Source organism: Salmo trutta, chromosome 13 (assembly GCF_901001165.1).
Source record: "Salmo trutta chromosome 13, fSalTru1.1, whole genome shotgun sequence".
NCBI lineage: Eukaryota > Metazoa > Chordata > Actinopteri > Salmoniformes > Salmonidae > Salmo > Salmo trutta.
In genome coordinates, this window is record NC_042969.1 from 25198371 (window position 1) to 25223001 (window position 24631).

Sequence of the window (24631 nt, forward strand, 5' to 3'; positions counted from 1 at the left end):
CATCTTCTTTTATTATAGTGAAGAAGGAAAACACATAAACGTATACAAAACAAAAACGAACTTGACAGTCTTGTCAGGCAAACAGCTAAACAAGAACAATCTCCCACAAAAACCCATGAAAAACAAACTCCTGAATGCCAACTCTAGCACGGCACCTGTGAGGAGCTTGCACCGAGCGCACCGGGCTGTAGCTGCGCACTGGCGACACAGTGCATCTCTCAGCATAACTTGGTGCTTGCTCGGTCACTCGCCCCCCACAGTAAGCACGGGGAGTTGGCACAGGTCTCCAACCTGACTCTGCCAATCTCCCCGTGTGCCCCCCCAAAGCATTTTTTGGGGCTGCCTCTCGCACTTGCCTCGCCGTTGGTATCGTGCCTCCTCTCGTCGCCACTCTGCTCTCGCTGCCTCCTCCTGTTCCCATGGAAGGCGATCCCATCCAGCCTGGATCTCCTCCCATGTCCAGGATCCCTTTCCGTCCAGAACTTCCTCCTAGGTCCATTCTCTTCCACGCTGCTTGGTCCTATTATGGTGGGTTATTCTGTCACGGTTGTCTGAAGGATCGGACCAAAACGCAGCGTGTTTGTAGTTCCACATTATAATTTTTTCGTGAAACATAATGAAATACCCTAAATAACTGAATATACAAAAACAACACACCGTGACGCAGAGAGAAACAAACACTACTCAAAAGATAATAACCAACAAAACAGGAAGAGAAAAAACCCCTACTTAAATATGATCTCCAATCAGAGGCAACGAGGATCAGCTGCCTCCAATTGGAGATTAACCTAAACAACCCCAACATAGAAATAGAAAAACTAGAACTTAAACATAGAAATAGAAAACATAGAAAAACACAAAACACCCCCTGTCACGCCCTGACCTACTCTACTATAGAAAATGACATCTTACTAGGGTCAGGACGTGACAGTAGGACATGGAGGGTATATTACTGTAGGTCATGGAGGGTATATTACTGTAGGTCATGGAGTGTATATCAAATAATTTTTTTATATAGCCCGTCTTACATCAGCTGATATATCAAAGTGCTGTACAGAAACCCAGCCTAAAACCCCAAACAGCAAGCAATGCAGGTGTAGAAGCACGGTGGCTAGGAAAAACTCCCGTGAAAGGCCAAAACGTAGGAAGAAACCTAGAGAGGAACCAGGCTATGAGGGGTGGCCAGTCCTCTTCTGGCTGTGCCGGGTGGAGATTATAACAGAACATGGCCAAGATGTTCAAATGTTCATAAATGACCAGCATGGTCAAATAATAGTAATCATAGTGAACAGGTCAGGGTTCCATAGCCGCAGGCAGAACAGTTGAAACTTGAGCAGCAGCATGGCCAGGTGGACTGGGGACAACAAGGAGTCATCATGCCAGGTAGTCCTGAGGCATGGTCCTAGGGCTCAGGTCCTCCGAGAGAGAGAGAGAAAGAAAGAAAGAATTAGAGAGAGCATACTTAAATTCACACAGGACACTGGATAAATAGGAGAAATACTCCAGATATAACAGGCTGACCCTAGCCCCCCGACACATAAACTATTACTGTAGGGCATGGAGGTTGTATTACTGTAGACATGGAGGGTATATTACTGTAGGTCATGGAGGGTATATTACTGTAGGTCATGGAGGGTATATTACTGTAGGACATGGAGGTTGTATTACTGTATGATATGGAGGGTATGTTACTGTAGGACATGGAGGGTATATTACTGTAGGACATTTGACTTGTGATTGGGGGGATCTTATTAAATGAGGGGGGATATTGTTATTGAGTTCAGCTGAAATTGATGGAATGATGTTCAACATGGTCATGTTCTTTGTGTGTGTGTGTGCTCAAATGTAAGTGCACAGTGTAATCACAATAAACCCTCATAGTGTAATCACAATAAACCCTCATAGTGTCTTTAGTGTTTGAATGTGCAGTAGACACCACTTGAGAGCATTCTGTCGGGCTGTATCACCGCCTGGTACGGTAACTGCACCGCCCACAACGGCGGGGCTCTCCAGAAGGTGGGGCACTCAGCCTAACGCATCACCGGGGGCACGCTGCCTGCCCTCCAGGACATCTACAGCACCTGGTGTCACAGGAAGGTCAAGAAGATCATCAAGGACCTCAACCACCCGAGCGTGTTTATACCAGCTAGCATCTACAAGGCGGAGACAGTACAGGTGCATCAAAGCTGGGGCCGAGAAACTGAAAAACAGCTTCTATCTCCAGGCCACCAGACTGTTAAATAGTCATCACTAGTCAGCCTCCGCCCAGCACCCTGCCCTGAACCTTAGACACTGTTACTAGCAGGCTAACACCAGGTACTCTACCCTGTACCTTAGAGACTGTTACTAGCAGGCTAACACCAGGTATTCTACCCTGTACCTTAGAGACTGTTACTAGCAGGCTAACACCAGGTACTCTACCCTGTACCTTAGACACTGTTACTAGCAGGCTAGCACCAGGTACTCTACCCTGTACCTTAGAGACTGCTGCCTTATGTACATAGTCATGGAACACTGGTCACTTTAATAATGTTTACATACTGTTTCACCCACTTCATATGTACAGTTTAAGTCAGAAGTTTACATACCCCTTAGCCAAATACATTTAAACTCAGTTTTTCACAATTCCTGACATTTAATCCCAGTAACAATTCCCTGTCTTAGGTCAGTTAGGATCACCACTTTATTTTAAGAATGTGAAATGTCAGAATAATAGTTGAGAGAATGATTTATTTCAGGTTTTATTTCTTTCATCACATTCCCAGTGGGTCAGAAGTTTGCATACACTCAATTAGTATTTGGTAGCATTGCCTTTAAATTGTTTAACTTGGGTCAAACATTTTGGTTAGCCTTCCACAAGCTTCCCTTAAGCCCATTCCTCCTGACAGAGCTGGTGTAACTGAGTCCGGTTTGAAGGCCTCCCTGCTCACACACACTTTTTAGGTTGTGCCCACAGATTTTCTATAGGATTGAGGTCAGGGCTTTGTGATGGCCACTCCAATACCTTGACTTTGTTGTCCTTATGCCATTTTGACACAACTTTGGAAGTATGCTTGGGGTCATTGTCCATTTGGAAGACCCATTTGCTGTAACGGCTGTCTAGAGAGAGTAGACCAAGGTGCAGCAGAGTTAGTGTTCATCTTCAGGAATTTATTAATGACGAAAGAACACTATACAAAAAACAAGAAAACCGACAGCCAAACAGTACTGTCAGGTGCAAACACGAACGAGACAGAAAACAATCCCCCTGTCACGTCCTGGCCAGTATATAAGGTTAATTGTTTGTAGTTTGGTCAGGGCGTGACAGAGGGTATTTGTTTTATGTGGTTCAGGGTGGTGTGTTTGGTTTAAGGGTGTTTGTTTTAGTAATTCCGGGTGTTGGTTTGTTTAGGTATTTCTATGTGGAGTCTAGTATGTCTGTTTCTATGTCTGGTGAATTGGTGTTGGGACTCTCAGTTGAAGGCAGGTGTTTTCTATCTGCCTTTGATTGAGAGTCTCATAAATGAGGGTGTGTTTGTGTTTGTGTTTTGTGGGTGATTGTTCTGTGTAAAGCACTATGCTTTGACAGACTGTTAGTTGTTCGTTTTCGTATTTTGTTATTTTTGTATGTTCATTTTTGTAGTGAATAAAAATCAAGATGAGCATTCACGAACCTGCTGCGTATTGGTCCACATTTTCCGATGACGATTTCGTTATCTCGTCAGAGGACGAAGACAACCGTGACAGAATCACCCACCACTCAAGGACCAAGCAGCAGAGGAAGGAGCAGAAGGCGTTCGAGTTGGACTGGCGGGAGAAGTGGACTTGGGAAGAAGTTCTGAACGGGGCCGGACCTTGGCATCAGGCTGGGGAGTATCGCCGCCCGCAGTGGGAAATAGAAGCAGCCAAGGCAGAGAGGCGTTGGTACGAGGCCAGAGTGGACGCGCTGAAGGAGATGCACGAGAGGCACCCCCAAGAAAATTTTGGGGGGGGGCACACGGGTAGTTTGGCTAGGCGAAGGAAGAGCCGGAAGCCAGCTACCCGTGGTTATATGGAGGAGCGTATGAGGTGGGGAGCGCCATGTTTCGCTGAGAAGCGCAATATCTCACCCATACGCACGCACAGTCCGGTGCGAGTTATTCCAGCCCCTCGCAGGTGCCGTGCTAGAGCGGGCATCCAGCCTGGTAGGAGGATGCCTGCGCAGCGCATCTGGTCGCCGGTACGCCTCCGAGGACCAGGCTACCCAACTCCCGCTCTACGCACGGCTACCATCAAGCCCCTGCACAGCCCAGTCTGCCCTGTACGAGCACTCCGCTCGTGCAGGGCTACTAGTTCCATCGAGCCAAGGCGGGTTGTGCAGGAGGTAAGATCTAGACCGGCTGTGCGCCTCCATAGCCCTGGGTTTCCAGCTCCTGTCTCTCGTGCGGACCCGGAAGTGCGTCCACCCAGTCCGACTCGTCCTGTTCCCGCTCCCCGCACTAAACGGCAAGTGCGTAAACCCAGCCTCGCCAGTCAACAGTCGTCGGAGCTGCCCGCCAGTCAACAGTCGTCGGAGCTGCCCGCCAGTCAACAGTCGTCGGAGCTGCCCGCCAGTCAACAGTCGTCAGAGCTGCCCGCCAGTCAACAGTCGTCGGAGCTGCCCGTCAGTCAACAGTCGTCGGAGCTGCCCGTCAGTCAACAGTCGTCGGAGCTGCCCGTCAGTCAACAGTCGTCGGAGCTGCCCGTCAGTCAACAGTCGTCGGAGCTGCCCGTCAGTCAACAGTCGTCGGAGCTGCCCGTCAGTCAACAGTCGCCGGAGTGGCCAGACTGCGCTGAACTGCCGGAGTGGCCAGACTGCGCTGAACTGCCGGAGTGGCCAGACTGCGCTGAACTGCCGGAGTGGCCAGACTGCGCTGAACTGCCGGAGTGGCCAGACTGCCCTGAACTGCCGGAGTGGCCAGACTGCCCTGAACTGCCGGAGTGGCCAGACTGCCCTGAACTGCCGGAGTGGCCAGACTGCCCTGAACTGCCGGAGTGGCCAGACTGCCCTGAACTGCCGGAGTGGCCAGACTGCCCTGAACTGCCGGAGTGGCCAGACTGCCCTGAACTGCCGGAGTGGCCAGTCTGCCCTGACCTGCCGGAGCTGACAGACTGCCCTGACCTGCCGGAGCTGACAGACTGCCCTGACCTGCCGGAGCTGACAGACTGCCCTGACCTGCCGGAGCTGACAGACTGCCCTGACCTGCCGGAGCTGACAGACTGCCCTGACCTGCCGGAGCTGACAGACTGCCCTGACCTGCCGGAGCTGACAGACTGCCCTGACCGCCCCGAGCTGACAGACTGCCCTGACCGCCCCGAGCTGACAGACTGCCCTGACCGCCCCGAGCTGACAGACTGCCCTGACCGCCCCGAGCTGACAGACTGCCCAGACCGCCCAGAGCTGACAGACTGCCCAGACCGCCCAGAGCTGACAGACTGCCCAGACCGCCCCGAGCTGACAGACTGCCCAGACCGCCCCGAACCGCCAGACTGCCCAGACTGCCTGGAACGGCCAGAACCTGAGCCGCCTCCAAGATAGGTGGGTTGGGGAGGGGGGGTGTAGCACAGTGCCGTCGTTGACGGCAGCCACCCTCCCTTCCCTCCCTTTAGTAAGGGGGAATTTTTCTTTTAGGTATTGTTTGGGGGTATTTTTTTTTGTTTTTAAGGTGCTTCTGGGGTAGCACCTTTAAGGGGGGGGTACTGTCACGTCCTGGCCAGTATATAAGGTTAATTGTTTGTAGTTTGGTCAGGGCGTGACAGAGGGTATTTGTTTTATGTGGTTCAGGGTGGTGTGTTTGGTTTAAGGGTGTTTGTTTTAGTAATTCCGGGTGTTGGTTTGTTTAGGTATTTCTATGTGGAGTCTAGTATGTCTGTTTCTATGTCTGGTGAATTGGTGTTGGGACTCTCAGTTGAAGGCAGGTGTTTTCTATCTGCCTTTGATTGAGAGTCTCATAAATGAGGGTGTGTTTGTGTTTGTGTTTTGTGGGTGATTGTTCTGTGTAAAGCACTATGCTTTGACAGACTGTTAGTTGTTCGTTTTCGTATTTTGTTATTTTTGTATGTTCATTTTTGTAGTGAATAAAAATCAAGATGAGCATTCACGAACCTGCTGCGTATTGGTCCACATTTTCCGATGACGATTTCGTTATCTCGTCAGAGGACGAAGACAACCGTGACACCCCCACAAAACCCAAAGGAAAAACAGACTCCTTATGTGTGACTCCCAATCAGCAACAACGAACTACAGCTGTGCCTGATTGGGAGCCACACACGGCCCAAAACAAAGAAATACTAAAAACATAGAAAAATGAACATAGAACGCCCACCCAATGTAACACCCTGGCCTAACCAAAATAAAGAACAAAAACCCCTCTCTATGGCCAGGGCGTTACATTTGCGACCAAGCTTTAACTTCCTGACTGATGTCTTGAGATGTTGCTTCAATATATCCACATAATTTTCCTTTCCTCATGATGCCATCTATTTTGTGAAATGCACCAGTCCCTCCTGCAGCAAAGCACCCCCACAACATGATGCTGCCACCCCCGTGCTTCACAGTTGAGATGGTGTTCTTCGGCTTGCAAGCCTCCCCATTTTTCATCCTAACCTAACGACGGTCATTATGGCCAAACAGTTCTATTTTTGTTTCATCAGACCAGAGGACATTTCTCCAAAAGTACGATCTTTGTCTCCATGTGCAGTTGCAAACCGTAGTCTGGCATTTTTATTGCGGTTTTGGAGCAGTGGCTTCTTCCTTGCTGAGCGGCCTTTCAGGTTATGTCGATATAGGACTCGTTTTATTGTGGATATAGATACTTTTGTACCTGTTTCCTCCTGCATCTTCACAAGAACCTTTGCTTTTGTTCTGGGATTGATTTGCACTTTTCGCACCAAAGTACGTTCATCTCCAGGAAGCAAAACGTGCCTCCTTCTTGAGCGGTATGGCGGCTGAGTGGTCCCATGGTGTTTATACTTGCGTACTATTGTTTGTACAGATGAACGTGGTACCTTCAGGCGTTTGGAAATTGCTCCCAAGGATGAACCAGACTTGGCTGATTTCTTTTGATTTTCCCATGATGTCAAGCAAAGAGGCACTGAATTTGAAGGTAGGCATTGAAATACATCCACAGGTACACCTCCAATTGACTCAAATTATGTCAATTAGCCTATCAGAAGCTTCTAAATCCATGACATCATTTTCTGGAATTTTCCAAGCACAGTCAACTTAGTGTATGTAAACTTCTGACCCACTGGAATTGTGATACAGTGAATTATAAGTGAAATAATCTGTCTAAACAATTGTTGGAAAAATGACTTGTGTCATGCACAAAGTAGATATCCTAACCGACTTGCCAAAACTATAGTTTGTTAACAAGAAATGTGTGGAGTGGTTGAAAAACGTGTTTTAATGACTCCAACCTAAGTGTATGTAAACATCCGACTTCAAATGTATGTGGTGTATATACCTATACATTGTATTTGCATTTTGATTTGAAGAAAGGGTACTGTGAAGGGAGAGAGAGAGAGGGAGGGAGTGTAGGGGCCCACTGTAGGGGCCCACTGTAGGGGCCCACTGTAGGGGCCCACTGTAGGGGCCCACTGTAGGGGCCTAGTATGTAAGGAGCATGGCTGGGTGAGTGGATTGATAATGAAGCTGTCCGGTGTCCATCAGTGGTGCTCTCTTCCTCTCTTCTCTTCCTCTCCTCCTCTGACTTGCCTAGTTAAATAAAGGTTAAAAAAATGTATCCCCTCGCTTCTGTAAAGGATTTTCTTAGAGAAGTGGAGGAGTCAGGCGCAGGACACAGGGATGAAGGTAAACAAAACGTGTTTACTAAAATGTATCAATCCATCTTCTCATCAAAATACATAGTTTGGAGAAACACCTCCAACTACACAAAACAGACAAACAATCACAGACAAGACAAACAGGAAATGCAGAGGTTTAAATAATGAACATAATTAGGGAAACTCAAAACAGGTGTACACAATAAAGACAAAACCAAACGAACAGTGAAACATCGATCGGTGGCAACTAGTAAGCCGGTGACGTCAACCGCCGAACGCCGCCCGAACAAGGAGAGGGGTCGACTTCGGCGGAAGTCGTGACAGCTTCTCCTCCTCTTCCTCTCTCCTCTCTCCTCTTCCTCTCTTCTCTTCATCTCCCCCTCTTTCTCTTTCCTCTTCCTCTCATTTCCTATATTCTCTTCTCTTCCTCTCTCTTCCTACCCTCTCTCCTCTTCCTCTTTCCTCTTCCTCTCATAACCTATCTTCTCTTCCTTTCTCTTCCTCTCTTCTTCCTCTTCCCTCTTCTCCTCTTCCTCTCTCCTCGTGCTCTTTCTCTCCTTTCTTCTCCTCCTCTTCCTCCCCTCCTCTTCCTCTCTACTTTTCCTCTCCTCTTTTCTCCCCTTCCTCTCTCCTCTTTCTCCCTTCTCTTCTTCTCTTTTCCTCTCTTCCTCCACTCCCCTCCTCTCTTCTATTCTCCACACCTTTTCACCTCTTCCTCTCCCCTCCTCCCCGCCTTTCCTCTCTTTTGTAGGCCCAGTACTGTAAGAGTGCTTAACCATGTATTCTTTGAGATCAAACTGTCCTGCCGCCGGCTTCAAAGAACTGCCAGCTCTGAACATGCCGGTCATGTGTTGGAGTTGGAGGGAGGAGCAGGGGAGAGTGTGGTGTAAGCAGAATACCATACAGCAACACAGGTTACCAGTTCGTCAGATACAACCATCCAGCACTGCACAAAAAGAGCCAACAGGAAGCTGCCTTCATTTTCTTCTATTTGCATTTAAAATATATTCTCAGTCCAAATGGCTGAATTCAAAGACGTTGGCTCCAAATCAATGCATGTGGCACCCGCAGGTGGTCCAAGACTGTTCTTGGCTCGCTCTTTTCACAAGCATCAGATTTTTCTTCAGCGCAGGCCAGCCAGGCCAATATTAGCACATATAGCCACTGAGAATAGATCAGTCACTTATCAGGTTTGACAAGTTGGCATTGGTTTACCCAGTCCTACCTGATGTAACGTCTGATTCTTGCATCTCTGATGAACGGCTCCTCAGAATATGTCCACATCTTGAAGTGGTTTCATGATGTTCAGTATGGCCGATCTGTTTAGCATTGACCCATCATTGTTAGTCCATCACTCTGTGTCTCCTGGAGTGAGGAGGGGGGTGGCAGAACAAAGCCTTGAGCAGGACCAGTCACAGAGATGATCTGGGGTCTTCATCATCCCATGTTACTTCAGGCTGGATTCTAGTTCTGGCCTAATCCCACTACTACATCCATAGACACATTAGAGCATATTGGATCACTGCTAGAGCTGTGAATTATAAAACTGTTTTATCACTGGGAGGATGTTATTTCCCACTGACACTGATGCGATGCTAACTCTATCTGTCTGTCTGTCTCTTTCTGTCTGTAGAGGATGCCAGCACTGGGAGGGACGGAGCAGGAACAGCGGGAGACCCAGAATACCACACTGACCTCTCAGGGAAACTGGGTAAGACACTGAGCACTGTCTCTCTCTCTCTCTCTCTCTCTCTCTGACGTTTATCTCTGGTATCATCTGACCCTAGATCATTTAGAAAACAGGGCATTGTCTTAGTGATGGGTATGTAGTGGCCCAGTCTCTAGAGAGGGAGTGTAGTTCTAGTGTGTCTGCCCCACCCCCACCACCACCACCACCCTCACCAGCAGGGTGATGTTTGCTTGGGTAATTACCTCTGACAGGCCAGAGAGCAGGCTATTTGAGTGAAGTGTGATTGGGGAAACATTCCATCCTCTCCCCTCTCTCTCTGGTGGCTGCCCTCTTTGACCAGTCGTATCAAACTGGAGTCTGCTATTGTATTTTCTTTTCTCCTGATGACTCTGCCTCGACACAGTTCAGATACAACCAGCGTTGAACTGCTGAGTGAAACTTTAAAGGGGAAAGTGTTGGTTTTGTCAACGTGCCCCTTGCCGGGTTATGTTATGCTGAATAGTGCCGCCACACCAGAAATACTGTTTGACCCCAAATGGACTGTTTGACCCCAACATACCCATAATATTTATTTGTTCAGTGTAAGAAAAATAACGTTGTCAAACAAACATACTCAACCTTAATTATTTTCAAAGTCCTCCAGCGTGATTCATTGCGATATTCAAATGTTGTCTGGTGTGCATTGTGCATACCATTATAAACTGTTCCTGTGAAGTTTATCCTTTTTCTCAACAACACTATTTCGTAAACAACCCTTTCTTTGATCGCAGTCCGACCACGCTTCACGCAGCCAGCCAAGATGAGGAAGCGCGTGATCGCCCGGCCGGTGGGCAGCTCAGTACGGCTGAAGTGCACGGCCAGCGGGAACCCTCGTCCGGACATCGTGTGGCTGAAGGACAACAAGCCGCTGACCCCTGAGGAGGTGGGCGAGGGCCGTAAGAAGAAGTGGACCCTGAGTCTGAAGAATCTGACCCCTGAGAACAGCGGGAAGTACACCTGCCACGTCTCCAACCGGGCTGGAGAGATCAACGCCACATACAAAGTGGAAGTCATCCGTAAGTTTGGTCACTTACTTACTTTCAGTATAGATGTATTGTTTTTTCGTTGATTTATATTTTATATGATGGTAACAGGGTGTTATGGTTAAACAGGGTGTTATAATATGGTGGTAACAGGGTGTTATGGTTAAACAGGGTGTTATAATAATAAAACTTCATTGTTGAAGTTTAATTAGCATTGAGGGTAAGGGAATACCTAGTCAGTTGTACAACTGAAAGGTGTCTTCCACTTTTAACCCAACCCCTCTGAATCAGAGAGGTGCAGGGGGCTGCTTTAATCAACATCCATATTTTCAGCACCCAGGGAACAGTGGGTGAACTGCCTTGCTCAGGGGCAGAATGACAGATTTTGACCTTGTCAGCTTGGGGATTTGATCCAGCAACCTTTCGATTGCTGGCCCAACGGTCTAACCACTAGGCTACCTTCTAGGGTTAGAGTAGGGTAATAATACAGGGGGTTTGGAGGTTGGGGATTAACTCTTGTTTACTGGTCAGATTGGTTTATAGTTGAGTTTTGAGGATGGGGTTTGGGTTTAGGTTGGTAGTGGTTGGTTGAGTGTTGTGAGGTTGGGTTAATCCTGGGCTGATGTGGTATGGTGAGCCTCAGCCTCCCTCTCTCTCTCCCCTTCACCATCTGCTTAGCATTATATCCCAGCTGTGTGCTGACTACAAAAACACATGTTTCTACCAAACCCAGAAGCGGAGAGGAGGAAGTGAATAAAACTTGTGCTTGCTTGTGTCAAATGTGTCATTTTCTCCCTCAACCTCAGCCTATTCTAGCCGCAGCACAGAGAACGAGAGGAAAGCGCTGAACATGGCAATATCTTTTCTGTTCATTTGAATAGCATGAATATGCTCTATAAATGTATTCCCCTTTATAGAGCGGACAAATTCCAAGCCTATCCTAACCGGCACCCATCCGGTGAACACCACGGTGGACTACGGCGGTACCACTTCATTCCAGTGTAAGGTCCGCAGTGACGTCAAGCCGGTGATTCAGTGGCTGAAGAGGGTGGAGCCGGGGGACGAGAACAAGTACAACTCCACCATCGAGGTGGGCGACCATGGCTTCGTGGTGCTGCCCACGGGAGAGGTGTGGTCCAGGCCAGACGGCTCCTACCTCAACAAGCTGCTCATCACCCGGGCCAAGGAGGAGGACGCTGGGATGTACATCTGTCTGGGTGCCAACACCATGGGTTACAGCTTCCGCAGTGCTTACCTCACAGTCCTGCCAGGTGAGTGGAACACCCTGTTACAACTATATAACACCCTGTTTAACCATAACACCCTGTTACAACTATATAACACCCTGTTTAACCATAACATCCTGTTACAACCATATTATAACACCCTGTTTAACCATAACACCCAGTTACCACCATATTATAACACTGTGCTTAACCATAACACCCGGTTACAACCATATTATAACACCCTGTTTAACCATAACACCCTGTTACCACCATATTATAACACCCTGTTTAACCATAACACCCTGTTACCACCATATTATAACACCGTGCTTAACCATAACACCCAGTTACAACCATATTATAACACCCTGTTTAACCATAACACCCTGTTACCACCATATTATAACACCCTGTTTAACCATAACACCCGGATACAACCATATTATAACACCCTGTTTAACCATAACACCCAGTTACCACCATATTAAAACACCCTGTTTAACCATAACATCCTGTTACCACCATATTATAACACCCTGTTTAACCATAACATCCTGTTACAACCATATTATAACACCCTGTTTAACCATAACATCCAGTTACAACCATATTATAACACCCTGTTTAACATAACACCCTGTTACCACCATATTATAACACCCTGTTTAACCATAACATCCTGTTACAACCATATTATAACACCCTGTTTAACCATAACACCCTGTTACAACCATATTATAACACCCTGTTACCACCATATTATAACACCCTCTTACCACCATATTATAACACCCTGTTTAACCATAACACCCTGTTACCACCATATTATAACACCCTGTTTAACCATAACACCCTGTTACTACCATATTATAACACCCGGTTTAACCATAACACCCTGTTACCACCATATTATAACACCCTGTTTAACCATAACACCCTGTTACCACCATATTATAACACCCGGTTTAACCATAACACCCTGTTACCACCATATTATAACACCCGGTTTAACCATAACACCCTGTTACAACCATATTATAACACCGTTTAACCATAACTCCCTGTTACCACCATATTATAACACCCTGTTTAACCATAACATCCTGTTACAACCATATTATAACACCCTGTTTAACCATAACACCCTGTTACCACCATATTATAACACCCTGTTTAACCATAACACCCTGTTACCACCATATTATAACACCCTGTTTAACCATAACTCCCTGTTACAACCATATTATAACACCCTCTTACCACCATATTATAACACCCTGTTTAACCATAACACCCTGTTACCACCATATTATAACACCCTGTTTAACCATAACACCCAGTTACCACCATATTATAACACCCTGTTTAACCATAACATCCTGTTACCACCATATTATAACACCCTGTTTAACCATAACTCCCTGTTACAACCATATTATAACACCCTCTTACCACCATATTATAACACCCTGTTTAACCATAACACCCTGTTACCACCATATTATAACACCCTGTTTAACCATAACACCCTGTTACCACCATATTATAACACCCTGTTTAACCATAACACCCAGTTACCACCATATTATAACACCCTGTTTAACCATAACATCCTGTCACCACCATATTATAACACCCTGTTTAACCATAACATCCTGTTACCACTATATTATAACACCCTGTTTAACCATAACTCCCTGTTACAACCATATTATAACACCCTCTTACCACCATATTATAACACCCTGTTTAACCATAACACCCTGTTACAACCATATTATAACACCCTCTTACCACCATATTATAACACCCTGTTTAAATCAAATCAAATCAAATTTATTTATATAGCCCTTCGTACATCAGCTGAAATCTCAAAGTGCTGTACAGAAACCCAGCCTAAAACCCCAAACAGCAAGCAATGCATGTGAAAGAAGCACGGTGGCTGGGAAAAACTCCCTAGGAAAAACTCCTGAGAAAGGCCAAAAACCTAGGAAGAAACCTAGAGAGGAACCAGGCTATGAGGGATGGCCAGTCCTCTTCTGGCTGTGCCGGGTGGATATTATAACAGAACATGGTCAAGATGTTAAAATGTTCGTAAATGACCAGCATGGTCAAATAATAATAATCATAGTAATTGTCGAGGGTGCAACAAGCACGTCCGGTGAACAGGTCAGGGTTCCGTAGCCGCAGGCAGAACAGTTGAAACTGGAGCAGCAGCATGGCCAGGTGGACTGGGGACAGCAAGGAGTCATCATGCCAGGTAGTCCTGAGGCATGGTCCTAGGGCTCAGGTCCTCCGAGAGAAAGAAAGAAAGAGAGAAGAGAGAATTAGAGAGAGCATATTTACATTCACACAGAACACCGGATAAGACAAGAGAATACTCCAGATGTAACAGACTGACCCTAGCCCCCCGACACATAAACTACTGCAGCATAAATACTGGAGGCTGAGACAGGAGGGATCAGAAGACACTGTGGCCCCATCCGATGATACCCCCGGACAGGGCCAAACAGGCAGGATATAACCCCACCCACTTTGCCAAAGCACAGCCCCCACACCACTAGAGGGATATCTACAACCACCAACTTACCGTCCGAAGACAAGGCCGAGTATAGCCCACAAAGATGTCCGCCACGGCACAACCCAAGGGGGGGCGCCAACCCAGACAGGAAGACCACGTCAGTGGCTCAACCTACTCAAGTGACGCACCCCTCCCATGGACGGCATGGAAGAACACCAGTAAGTCAGTGACTCAGCCCCTGTAAAAGGGTTAGAGGCAGAGAATCCCAGTGGGAAGAGGGGAACCGACAAGGCAGAGACAGCAAGGGCGGTTCGTTGCTCCAGCCTTTCCGTTCACCTTCACACTCCTGGGCCAGACTATACTTAATCATAGGACCTACTGAAGAGATAAGTCTTCAGTAAAGGCTTAAAGGTTGAGACTGAGTCTGCGTCTCTCACATGGGTAGGCAGACCATTCCATAAAAATGGAGCTCTATAGGAGAAAGCCCTACCTCCAGCCGTTTGCTTAGAAATTCTAGGGACAATTAGGAGGCCTGCGTCTTGTGACCGTAGCGTACGTGTAGGTATGTACGGCAGGACCAAATCGGAAAGATAGGTAGGAGCAAGCCCATGTAATGCTTTGTAGGTTAGCAGTAAAACCTTGAAATCAGCCCTTGCCTTAACAGGAAGCCAGTGTAGGGAGGCTAGCACTGGAGTAATATGATCAAATTTTTTGGTTCTAGTCAGGATTCTAGCAGCCGTATTTAGCACTAACTGACGTTTGTTTAGTGCTTTATCCGGGTAGCCTGAAAGTAGAGCATTGCAGTAGTCGAGCCTAGAAGTAACAAAAGCATGGATTAATTTTTCTGCGTCATTTTTGGACAGAAAGTTTCTGATTTTTGCAATGTTACGTAGATGGAAAAAAGCTGTCCTTGAAGCAGTCTTGATATGTTCTTCAAAAGAGAGATCAGGGTCCAGAGTAACGCCGAGGTCCTTCACAGTTTTATTTGAGACGACTGTACAACCATCCAGATTAATTGTCAGATTCAACAGAAGATCTCTTTGTTTCTTGGGACCTAGGACAAGCATCTCTGTTTTGTCCGAGTTTAAAAGTAGAAAATTTGCAGCCATCCACTTCCTTATGTCTGAAACACAGGCTTCTAGCGAGGGCAATTTTGGGGCTTCACCATGTTTCATTGAAATGTACAGCTGTGTGTCGTCCGCATAGCAGTGAAATTTAACATTATGTTTTCGAATGACATCCCCAAGAGGTAAAATATCTAGTGAAAACAATAGTGGTCCTAGAACGGAACCTTGAGGAACACCGAAATTTACAATTGATTTGTCAGAGGACGAACCATTCACAGAGACAAACTGATATCTTTCCGACAGATAAGATCTAAACCAGGCCAGAACTTGTCCATGTAGACCAATTTGGGTTTCCAATCTCTCCAAAAGAATGTGGTGATCGATGGTATCAAAAGCAGCACTAAGATCTAGGAGCATGAGGACAGATGCAGAGCCTCGGTCTGACGTCATTAAAAGGTCATTTACCACCTTCACAAGTGCAGTCTCAGTGCTATGATGGGGTCTAAAACCAGACTGAAGCGTTTCGTATACATTGTTTGTCTTCAGGAAGGCAGTGAGTTGCTGCGCAACAACTTTTTCTAAAATTTTTGAGAGGAATGGAAGATTCGATATAGGCCGATAGTTTTTTATAATTTCTGGGTCAAGATTCGGCTTTTTCAAGAGAGGCTTTATTACTGCCACTTTTAGTGAGCTTGGTACACATCCGGTGGATAGAGAGCCGTTTATTATGTTCAACATAGGAGGGCCAAGCACAGGAAGCAGCTCTTTCAGTAGTTTAGTTGGAATAGGGTCCAGTATGCAGCTTGAGGGTTTGGAGGCCATGATTATTTTCATCATTATGTCAAGAGATATAGTACTAAAACACTTTAGTATCTCCCTTGATCCTAGGTCCTGGCAGAGTTGTGCAGACTCAGGACAATGGAGCCCTGGAGGAATACCCAGATTTAAAGAGGAGTCCGTAATTTGCTTTCTAATGATCATAATCTTTTCCTCAAAGAAGTTCATAAATTTATTACTGCTGAAGTGAAAGCCATCCTCCATTTGCGAATGCTGCTTTTTAGTTAGCTTTGCGACAGTGTCAAAAAGAAATTTCGGATTGTTCTTATTTTCCTCAATTAAGTTGGAAAAATAGGATGATCGTGCAGCAGTGAGGGCTCTTCGATACTGCACGGTACTGTCTTTCCAAGCTAGTCGGAAGACTTCCAGTTTAGTGTGGCGCCATTTCCGTTCCAATTTTCTGGAAGCTTGCTTCAGAGCTCGTGTATTTTCTGTATACCAGGGAGCTAGTTTCTTATGACAGGTGTTTTTAATTTTTAGGGGTGCAACTGCATCTAGGGTATTGCGCAAGGTTAAATTGAGTTCCTCGGTTAGGTGGTTAACTGATTCTTGTCCTCTGACGTCCTTGGGTAGGCAGAGGGAGTCTGGAAGGGCATCAAGGAATCTTTGGGTTGTCTGAGAATTTATAGCACGACTTTTAATCTTCCTTGGTTGGGGTCTGAGCAGATTATTTGTTGCAATTGTAAACGCAATAAAATGGTGGTCCGATAATCCAGGATTATGAGGAAAAACGTTAAGATCCACAACATTTATTCCATGGGACAAAACTAGGTCCAGAGTATGACTGTGGCAGTGAGTAGGTCCAGAGACATGTTGGACAAAACCCACTGAGTCGATGATGGCTCCGAAAGCCTTTTGGAGTGGGTCTGTGGACTTTTCCATGTGAATGTTAAAGTCACCAAAAATTAGAATATTATCTGCTATGACTACAAGATCCGATAGGAATTCAGGGAACTCAGTAAGGAACACTGCATATGGCCCAGGAGGCCTGTAAACAGTAGCTATAAAAAGTGATTGAGTAGGCTGCATAGATTTCATGACTAGAAGCTCAAAAGACGAAAACGTCATTGTTTTTTTTTTTGTAAATTGAAATTTGCTATCGTAAATGTTAGCAACACCTCCGCCTTTGCCGGATGCACGGGGGGTATGGTCACTAGTGTAACCAGGGGGTGAGGCCTCATTTAACACAGTAAATTCATCAGGCTTAAGCCATGTTTCAGTCAGGCCAATCACATCAAGATTATGATCAGTGATTAGTTCATTGACTATAACTGCCTTGGAAGTGAGGGATCTAACATTAAGTAACCCAATTTTGAGATGTGAAGTATCACAATCTCTTTCAATAATGGCAGGAATGGAGGAGGTCTTTATACTAGTAAGATTACTGAAGCGAACACCGCCATTTTTAATTTTGCCCAACCTAGATCGAGGCACAGACACGGTCTCAATGGAGAAAGCTGAGCTGACTACGCTAACTGTGCTAGTGGCAGACTCCACTAAGCTGGCAGGCTGGCTAACAGCCTGTTGCCTGGCCTGCACCCTATTTCATTGTGGAGCTAGAGGAGTTAGAGCCCTGTCTATGTTCGTAGATAAGATGAGAGCACCCCTCCAGCTAGGATGGAGTCCGTCACTCCTCAGCAGGCCAGGCTTGGTCCTGTTTGTGGGTGAATCCCAGAAAGAGGGCCAGTTATCTACAAATTCTATCTTTTGGGAGGGGCAGAAAACAGTTTTCATCCAGCGATTGAGTTGTGAGACTCTGCTGTAGAGCTCATCACTCCCCCTAACTGGGAGGGGCCCAGAGACAATTAATCGATGCCGACACATCTTTCTAGCTGATTTACACGCTGAAGCTATGTTGCGCTTGGTGACCTCTGACTGTTTCATCCTAACATCGTTGGTGCCGACGTGGATAACAATATCTCTATACTCTCTACACTCGCCAGTTTTAGCTTTAGCCAGCACCGTCTTTAGATTAGCCTTAACGTCGGTAGCCCTGCCCCCTGGTAAACAGTGTATGATCGCTGGATGATTAGTTTTAAGTCTAATACTGCGGGTAATGGAGTCGCCAATGACTAGGGTTTTCAATTTGTCAGAGCTAATGGTGGGAGCCGTTGGCGTCTCAGACCCCACAACGGGAGGAGCAGAGACCAGAGAAGTCTCGGCCTCCGACTCCGACTCGCTTAACGGGGAGAACCGGTTGAAAGTTTCTGTCGGCTGAATAAGCGACACCGGTTGAGCATTCCTACAGCGTTTCCCTCCAGACGCCATGAGAAAGATGTCCGGCTGCGGGGACCGTGCGAGGGGGTTTATGCTAACGTTACTATCTGTACTTGCTGGTGGCACAGACGCTGTTTCATCCTTTCCTACACTGAAATGACCCTTGCCTAACGATTGCGTCTGAAGCTGGGCTTGCAGCACAGCTATCCTTGCCGTAAGGCGATCGTTCTCCTGTATATTATGAGTACAACGACTGCAATTAGAAGGCATCATGTTAATGTTACTTAGCTTCGGCTGTTTGAAGTCCTGACGAACCATGTCCAGATAAAACCTCCGGGGTAGGAAAGTTGAATGAAAAAAAAGTTGAGTGAGGGAAAAAGTAAAAATATACGGTAATGAAAAAGTAAAAACCGTCAGGTAGCAAAGTAAAAACGGCAACAAAAACGCACAGCAGCGTAAACAAGTCTGCAAGTTGTGACCGGAAACATCCTGTTAACCATAACACCCTGTTACCACCATATTATAACACCCTGTTTAACCATAACATCCTGTTACAACCATATTATAACACCCTGTTTAACCATAACACCCTGTTACCACCATATTATAACACCCTGTTTAACCATAACTCCCTGTTACAACTATATAACATCCTGTCACATTCACAACCAAACAACATGTGATGCACCCATCATCCACAACTGTTAAACTGAAGTTGTTTTAATAATGGTTATATTTTCTACTGTATGTATTCTCAATCAGGTTTTAATAGTGACTTTTGACCAAGCTGCTCATAACTCCCCATATTTCCTCTTCTCTCCCCTCCAGACCCAAAGCCTCACCACACTCCCATCCCCACGGCTACCTCCCCCAGCCTGCCCTGGCCTGTGATCATCGGCCTCCCAGCCGGGTTGGTGTTCATCTTGGGTACTGTCCTGCTGTGGTTCTGTCAGTCCAAACGCCACTGCTCCTCTGGAGGTGTGGTCACCGCCCAGGCTCTGACCGCCTCACAGCGCCCGCCCCCCCGGGTACCAGCCTGCCCCCCCAGCGGGGACAAAGACTGCCTGAGCTACTACATGACCCAGCAGCAGCAGCTCCTCCTGGCCCAGGGAGGCAGTGGTCTGGCGGTACCTAAAGTCTACCCAAAGATCTACACAGACATCCACACACACACCCACTCACACATGGATGGAAAAGTGCACCAACACCAGCATATCCACTACCAATGTTAGCTGCCACTGTCCCGACAGGCCCTCATGTCTGCAGTGTTGGGTCAGCTCCCACCACCTCCCCTCCACACGCCCAGTCCTGCTTTCCTCCTAAAGACCCAGCCAAACAGTATGAGCTGGGGTGCCGCACACAAACCCTCTTACTGCTAAATACTGTACTGTACTGAACCAAGGCCCTGGGGAACATGGACACAGTCAGGATAGATAGCACCCTCCATGAGGTACAGAACAAGGGACATGGGAATGCCGTTCAGGAATCCCACATGAACTAATGTGAGTCCAAATGGAGCAATATTTCACACATAACCACACTCTGCAGAGAGATGGCAACATTTGGTTTCTCTAGTCTGGTTCAATCTGCACAAACTCACAGTGACTGAAATGAGTGAATGTATAGAGTTAGCTCTGTCTCATTTGAGAGTCTTTACTCTGTAGGAAAATAGCAGCATTTCCTGCAACACCCCATCAACTTTCATGTGCAGTGACTGTGGAAGGGTCCAAGAGGATTATGTATATTAGCTCCACATTTTTGTCAGATGCACAGCCTCAGCAAGCACCAAAAGGAAAATGGTGCAATGTAAAATGTTCACAGATTTTATGGATTGCTGTTGGATTGAATCAGAATCCAAATGTGCCTTCACATCCTGAGAAGGTCAGAAGCAGGTCAACCAGCAGAGACACAGTGGGATTGAGTCAACAAAGATTGCATGTATTTTGTTTCTCAAAAAGGTTTTGTTCAAGGAAAAGGACCTGCAAAGCATTACAGTCTTTTGTCTGTTGTATGTGTACGTGAATGGAAAATTATTTAAGGGTAATAGGAAATGGTATGAAATCGTGTAAAGAATGTTATAATTCCTAAGGCCGATCATATTGTCACTATCCTAAAAAGGAACCTAGATACTGAAATATTCAGAATTACAGCAAAACATACAATACTGTGTTCTTCTCATTATTACTTGGGTTTTACAGGTCAGTGGTACTGTTGGGCTGATCCAAACCGCAGGGGCACCCAATCACAAAAGGACTTGTTCAACTTTTGAATTCTCAGGTGGCCATCTTTCTTTTTGTCTCTTGTTCTTTGGGTGTGTATAGGGTATAACTCTGACCACTATATGAAACTGTGGAATATGTCTTTGACTGCTTATGTAATGGAACCCTTTTCAAGCTTTGAGAAGAGAAACGGAAAGCTTCCCAAAAACCAAAATACAGTATGATTGCTACATTGTCTGTGAAAAGTGTCCTCAAACTGATTGTTCAGTTGTTCTGTGTTTTACCCCAGTATTTGTTGTGTCAAAGCTAATGGACTGCCAGATTAAGAATTCATGCACTTATTCCAAGTATGTTGATCAAAGTAGTGTTATAGTTCATCTATTGCTTTCAGCCTTTTGGGGGGAATATAGAATCATGGAATATCCCCTGTTGAATTGACCTACAAATTGAAATTCCAAGTAATTGTCTAGACTCAAAAATATATATATATATTTACACACAGTGCATTCTGAAAGTATTCAGACCCCTTGACTTTTTCCACAATTTGTTACATTACAGCATTTTTCTAAAATGGATTAAATAGTTTTCCCCCTCAATCTACAGACAATACCCCATAATGACAAATCAAAAACAGGTTTAGACATTTTTGCACGTATACTTTTATTATTTTTATATAACATTTACATAAGTATTCAGACCCTTTACTCAGTACTTTGTTGAAGCACCTTTGGCAGCGATTACAGTCTTGAGTGTTCTTGGTTGTGATGCTACAAGCTTGGCACACCTGTATTTGAGGAGTTTCTCCCATTCTTCTCTGCAGATCCTCTCAAACTCTGCCAGGTTTAATGGGGAGCGTTGCTGCACAGCTATTTTCACGTCTCTCCAGAGATGTTCAAGTCTGGGCTCTGGCTGGCTGTGTGCTTAGGTTTGTTGCCCTGTTGGAAGGTAAAACCTTCGCCCCAGTCTGAGGTCCTGAGCGCTCTGGAGCAGGTTTTCATCAAGGATCTCTCTGTACTTTGCTCCGTTCATCTTTCCCTCGATCCTGACTAGTCTCCCAGACCCTGCCGCTGAAAAACATCCCCACAACATGGTGCTGCCATCACCGTGTTTCACAGTAGGGATGGTATCAGGTTTCCTCCAAACACTTGGGATTCAGGCTAAAGAGTTCAATCTTGGTTTCATCAGACCAGAGAATCTTGTTTCTCATTGTCTGAGAGTCCTTTAAGTGCCTTTTGGCAAACTCCAAGCAGGCTGTTATGTGCCTTTTACTGAGGAGTGGTTTCTGTCTGGCCACTACCATAAAGGCCTGATTGGTGGAATGCTGCAGAGATGGTTGTCCTTCTGGAAGGTTATCCCATCTCCACAGAGGAACTCTGGAGCTCCGTCAGAGTGACCATCAGGTTCTTGGTCACCGCCCTGACTAAGGCCCTTCTCCCCTGTTTGCTCAGTTTGGCCGGGCGGCCATCTCTAGGAATAATCTTGGTGGTTCCAAACTTCTTCCATTTAAGAATGATGGAGGCCAATGTGTTCTTGGGGACCTTCAATGATGCAGACATTTTTTGGTACCCTTCCCCAGATCTGTGCCTTGTCACAATCCTGTCTCGGAGCTCTACGGAGAATTTATTCGAACTCATGGCTTGGTTTTTACTTTGACATGCACTGTCAACTGTGGGACCTTATACAGACAGGTGTGCGCCTTTCCAAATCATGTCCAATCAATTGAATTTACCACAGGTGGACTCCAATCAAGTTGTAGAAACATCTCAAGGATGGTCAATGGAAACAGGATGCACCTGAGCTCAATTTAGAGTCTCATCAAAGGATCTGAACACTTATGTAAATAAGGTATTTCTGTGTTTTGTATTTAATAAATTAGCTAAAATTTCTAAAAACCTGTTTTCGCTTTGTCATTATGGGTTATTGTGTGTAGATTGATGAGGGAAAACATGTATTTAATCCATTTTAGAATAAGGCTGTAACATAGGGGTTTGAACCTTCCGAATGCATATAGTTCTGTGAAAAGGTTTATCCCCCTTTCTAATTTTCTCTACTTTTGCATATTTTTGATACTGAATGTTATCAGGTCTTCATCCAAAACCTCATATTAGATAAAGGAAACCTGAGTGAACAAATAACACAACAATGACTTAGTTATTTCATTTATTTCATAAGCAAAGTTATGCAACACCCAATGTGAAAAAGTAATTGCCCCCTTACACTGGTTGTGCCACCTTTAGCTGCAATGACTCCAACCAAATGCTTCCTGTAGTAGTTGATCAGTCTGTCACGTCGCTGTGGAGGAATGTTAGCCCACTCTTCCATTCAGAACTGCATAAACTTAGCGACATTTCTGGATTTTCAAGCATCAACTGCTCGTTTCATGTCTTGCCACATCTCAATTGGGATTAGGTCTGGACTTTGACTAGGCCATTTTAAAACTTTTCTTGCCATTTTCATGTAGATTTGATTGTGTGTTTTGGATCATTGTCTTGCTGCATGACCCAGCTGCGCTTCAGCTTACAGACGAATGGCCTGACATTCACCTGTAGAATTCTCTGATGCAGAGCAGAATTGACGGTTCCTTATATTAAGGTACTTGCCTTACCGTCAATCCAGGCCCTGTGGCAGCAAAGCATCCCAAACTATCACACTACCACCACAATGCTTGGCTGTTGGTATAAGGTTCTTACTGTGGAATGCAGTGTTTGGTTTTCGCCAGGCATAATGGGACCCATGTCGTTCACGAAATTATACTTTTGACTTATCTGTCCATAGAACATTTTTCCAAGAGTCTTGATGATCATCCAGGGGCTTTTTGACAAACTTGAATCAACTTTTTGGACGAGATGGGTTTCATTATATCCGGCGAAAACCAACCACAATCAAGTGTACATGAAAATGGTTTAAAAGCAACAAATTTGAAGTTTTTGAATAGCCTAGTCAAAGTCCAGACAAATCCCAATTGAGATGTTGTCGCAGGACTTGAAACGAGCAGTTCATGCTTGAAAACCCGTCAATGTTGCTGAGTTAAAGCAGTTCTGCATGCTAGAGCTGGCCAAAATTCCTCCACAGCGATATGAGAGATTGATCAACAACTACAGGAAGCATTTGGTGGCAGTCATTGCAGCTAAAGTTCGCACAACCAGTTATTAAGTGTAAGGGGGCAATTCATTTTCCACACAGGTGAATTTGGGGAGGCAGGTAGCCTGCTGGTTAGAGCGTTGGGCCAGTAACCGAAAGGTTGCTGGATCGAATCCCCGAGCTGACAAGGTAAAAATCTGTCGTTCTGCCCCTGCACAAGGCAGTTAGCCCACTGTTCCCCGGTAGGCCATCATTGTAAATAAGAAATTGTTCTTAACTGACTTACTTAGTTAAATAAAAAATTGAGTGTTGCAATACTTTGTTAAATAGATAAAATAAGTGTCAATTTTTGGGGTATTTGTAAACTCAGGTTCCCTATTAGGTTTTGAAATCTGATTCAGTATTGAAAATATGCAAAAATAGAGAAAATCAGAAAGGGGGCAAATACTTGTTATTTTTATATATATATTTATACACACACACACACACACACACACACACACACACACACACACACACACACACACACACACACACACACACACACACACACACACACACACACACACACACACACACACACACACACACACACACACACACACACACACACACACACACACACACACACACACAGTATATCAAAAGTCAAAAGTTTGGACACACCTACTCATTCAAGGGTTTTTCTTAATGTTTACTATTTTCTACATTTTAGAATAATAGTGAAGACATCAAAACTATATATAACACATATGGAATCATGTAGTAAGCAAAAGAGTGTTAAACAAGTCAAAATATATTTTAGATTTTAGATTCTTCAAAGTAGCCACCCTTTGCCTTGATGACAGCTTTGCACACTCTTGGCAGTCTCTCAACCAGCTTCCCCCGGAATGCTTTTCCAACACTCTTGAGAACTTGTTGGCTGCTTTTCCTTCACTCTGCAGTCCAACTCATCCCAAACCATCT

At 45.5% G+C, this 24631-nt stretch overlaps 1 protein-coding gene across 1 annotated transcript in view; it reads left to right on the forward strand.

Moving 5' to 3' along the window:
- The window catches only part of fgfrl1a (fibroblast growth factor receptor like 1a), a 106904-nt gene extending 86083 nt beyond the window's left edge, over window positions 1–20821 (forward strand). Inside the window, exons 4-7 of the mRNA XM_029771497.1 lie at window positions 9416–9493; window positions 10243–10527; window positions 11412–11765; window positions 19194–20821. Of these exons, the coding sequence (XP_029627357.1) occupies window positions 9416–9493; window positions 10243–10527; window positions 11412–11765; window positions 19194–19597 (1121 nt within the window). The 3' untranslated portion in view covers window positions 19598–20821. The remainder of the gene's footprint in view (window positions 1–9415; window positions 9494–10242; window positions 10528–11411; window positions 11766–19193) is intronic.
- The last annotated feature ends 3810 nt before the right edge of the window (window positions 20822–24631 follow it).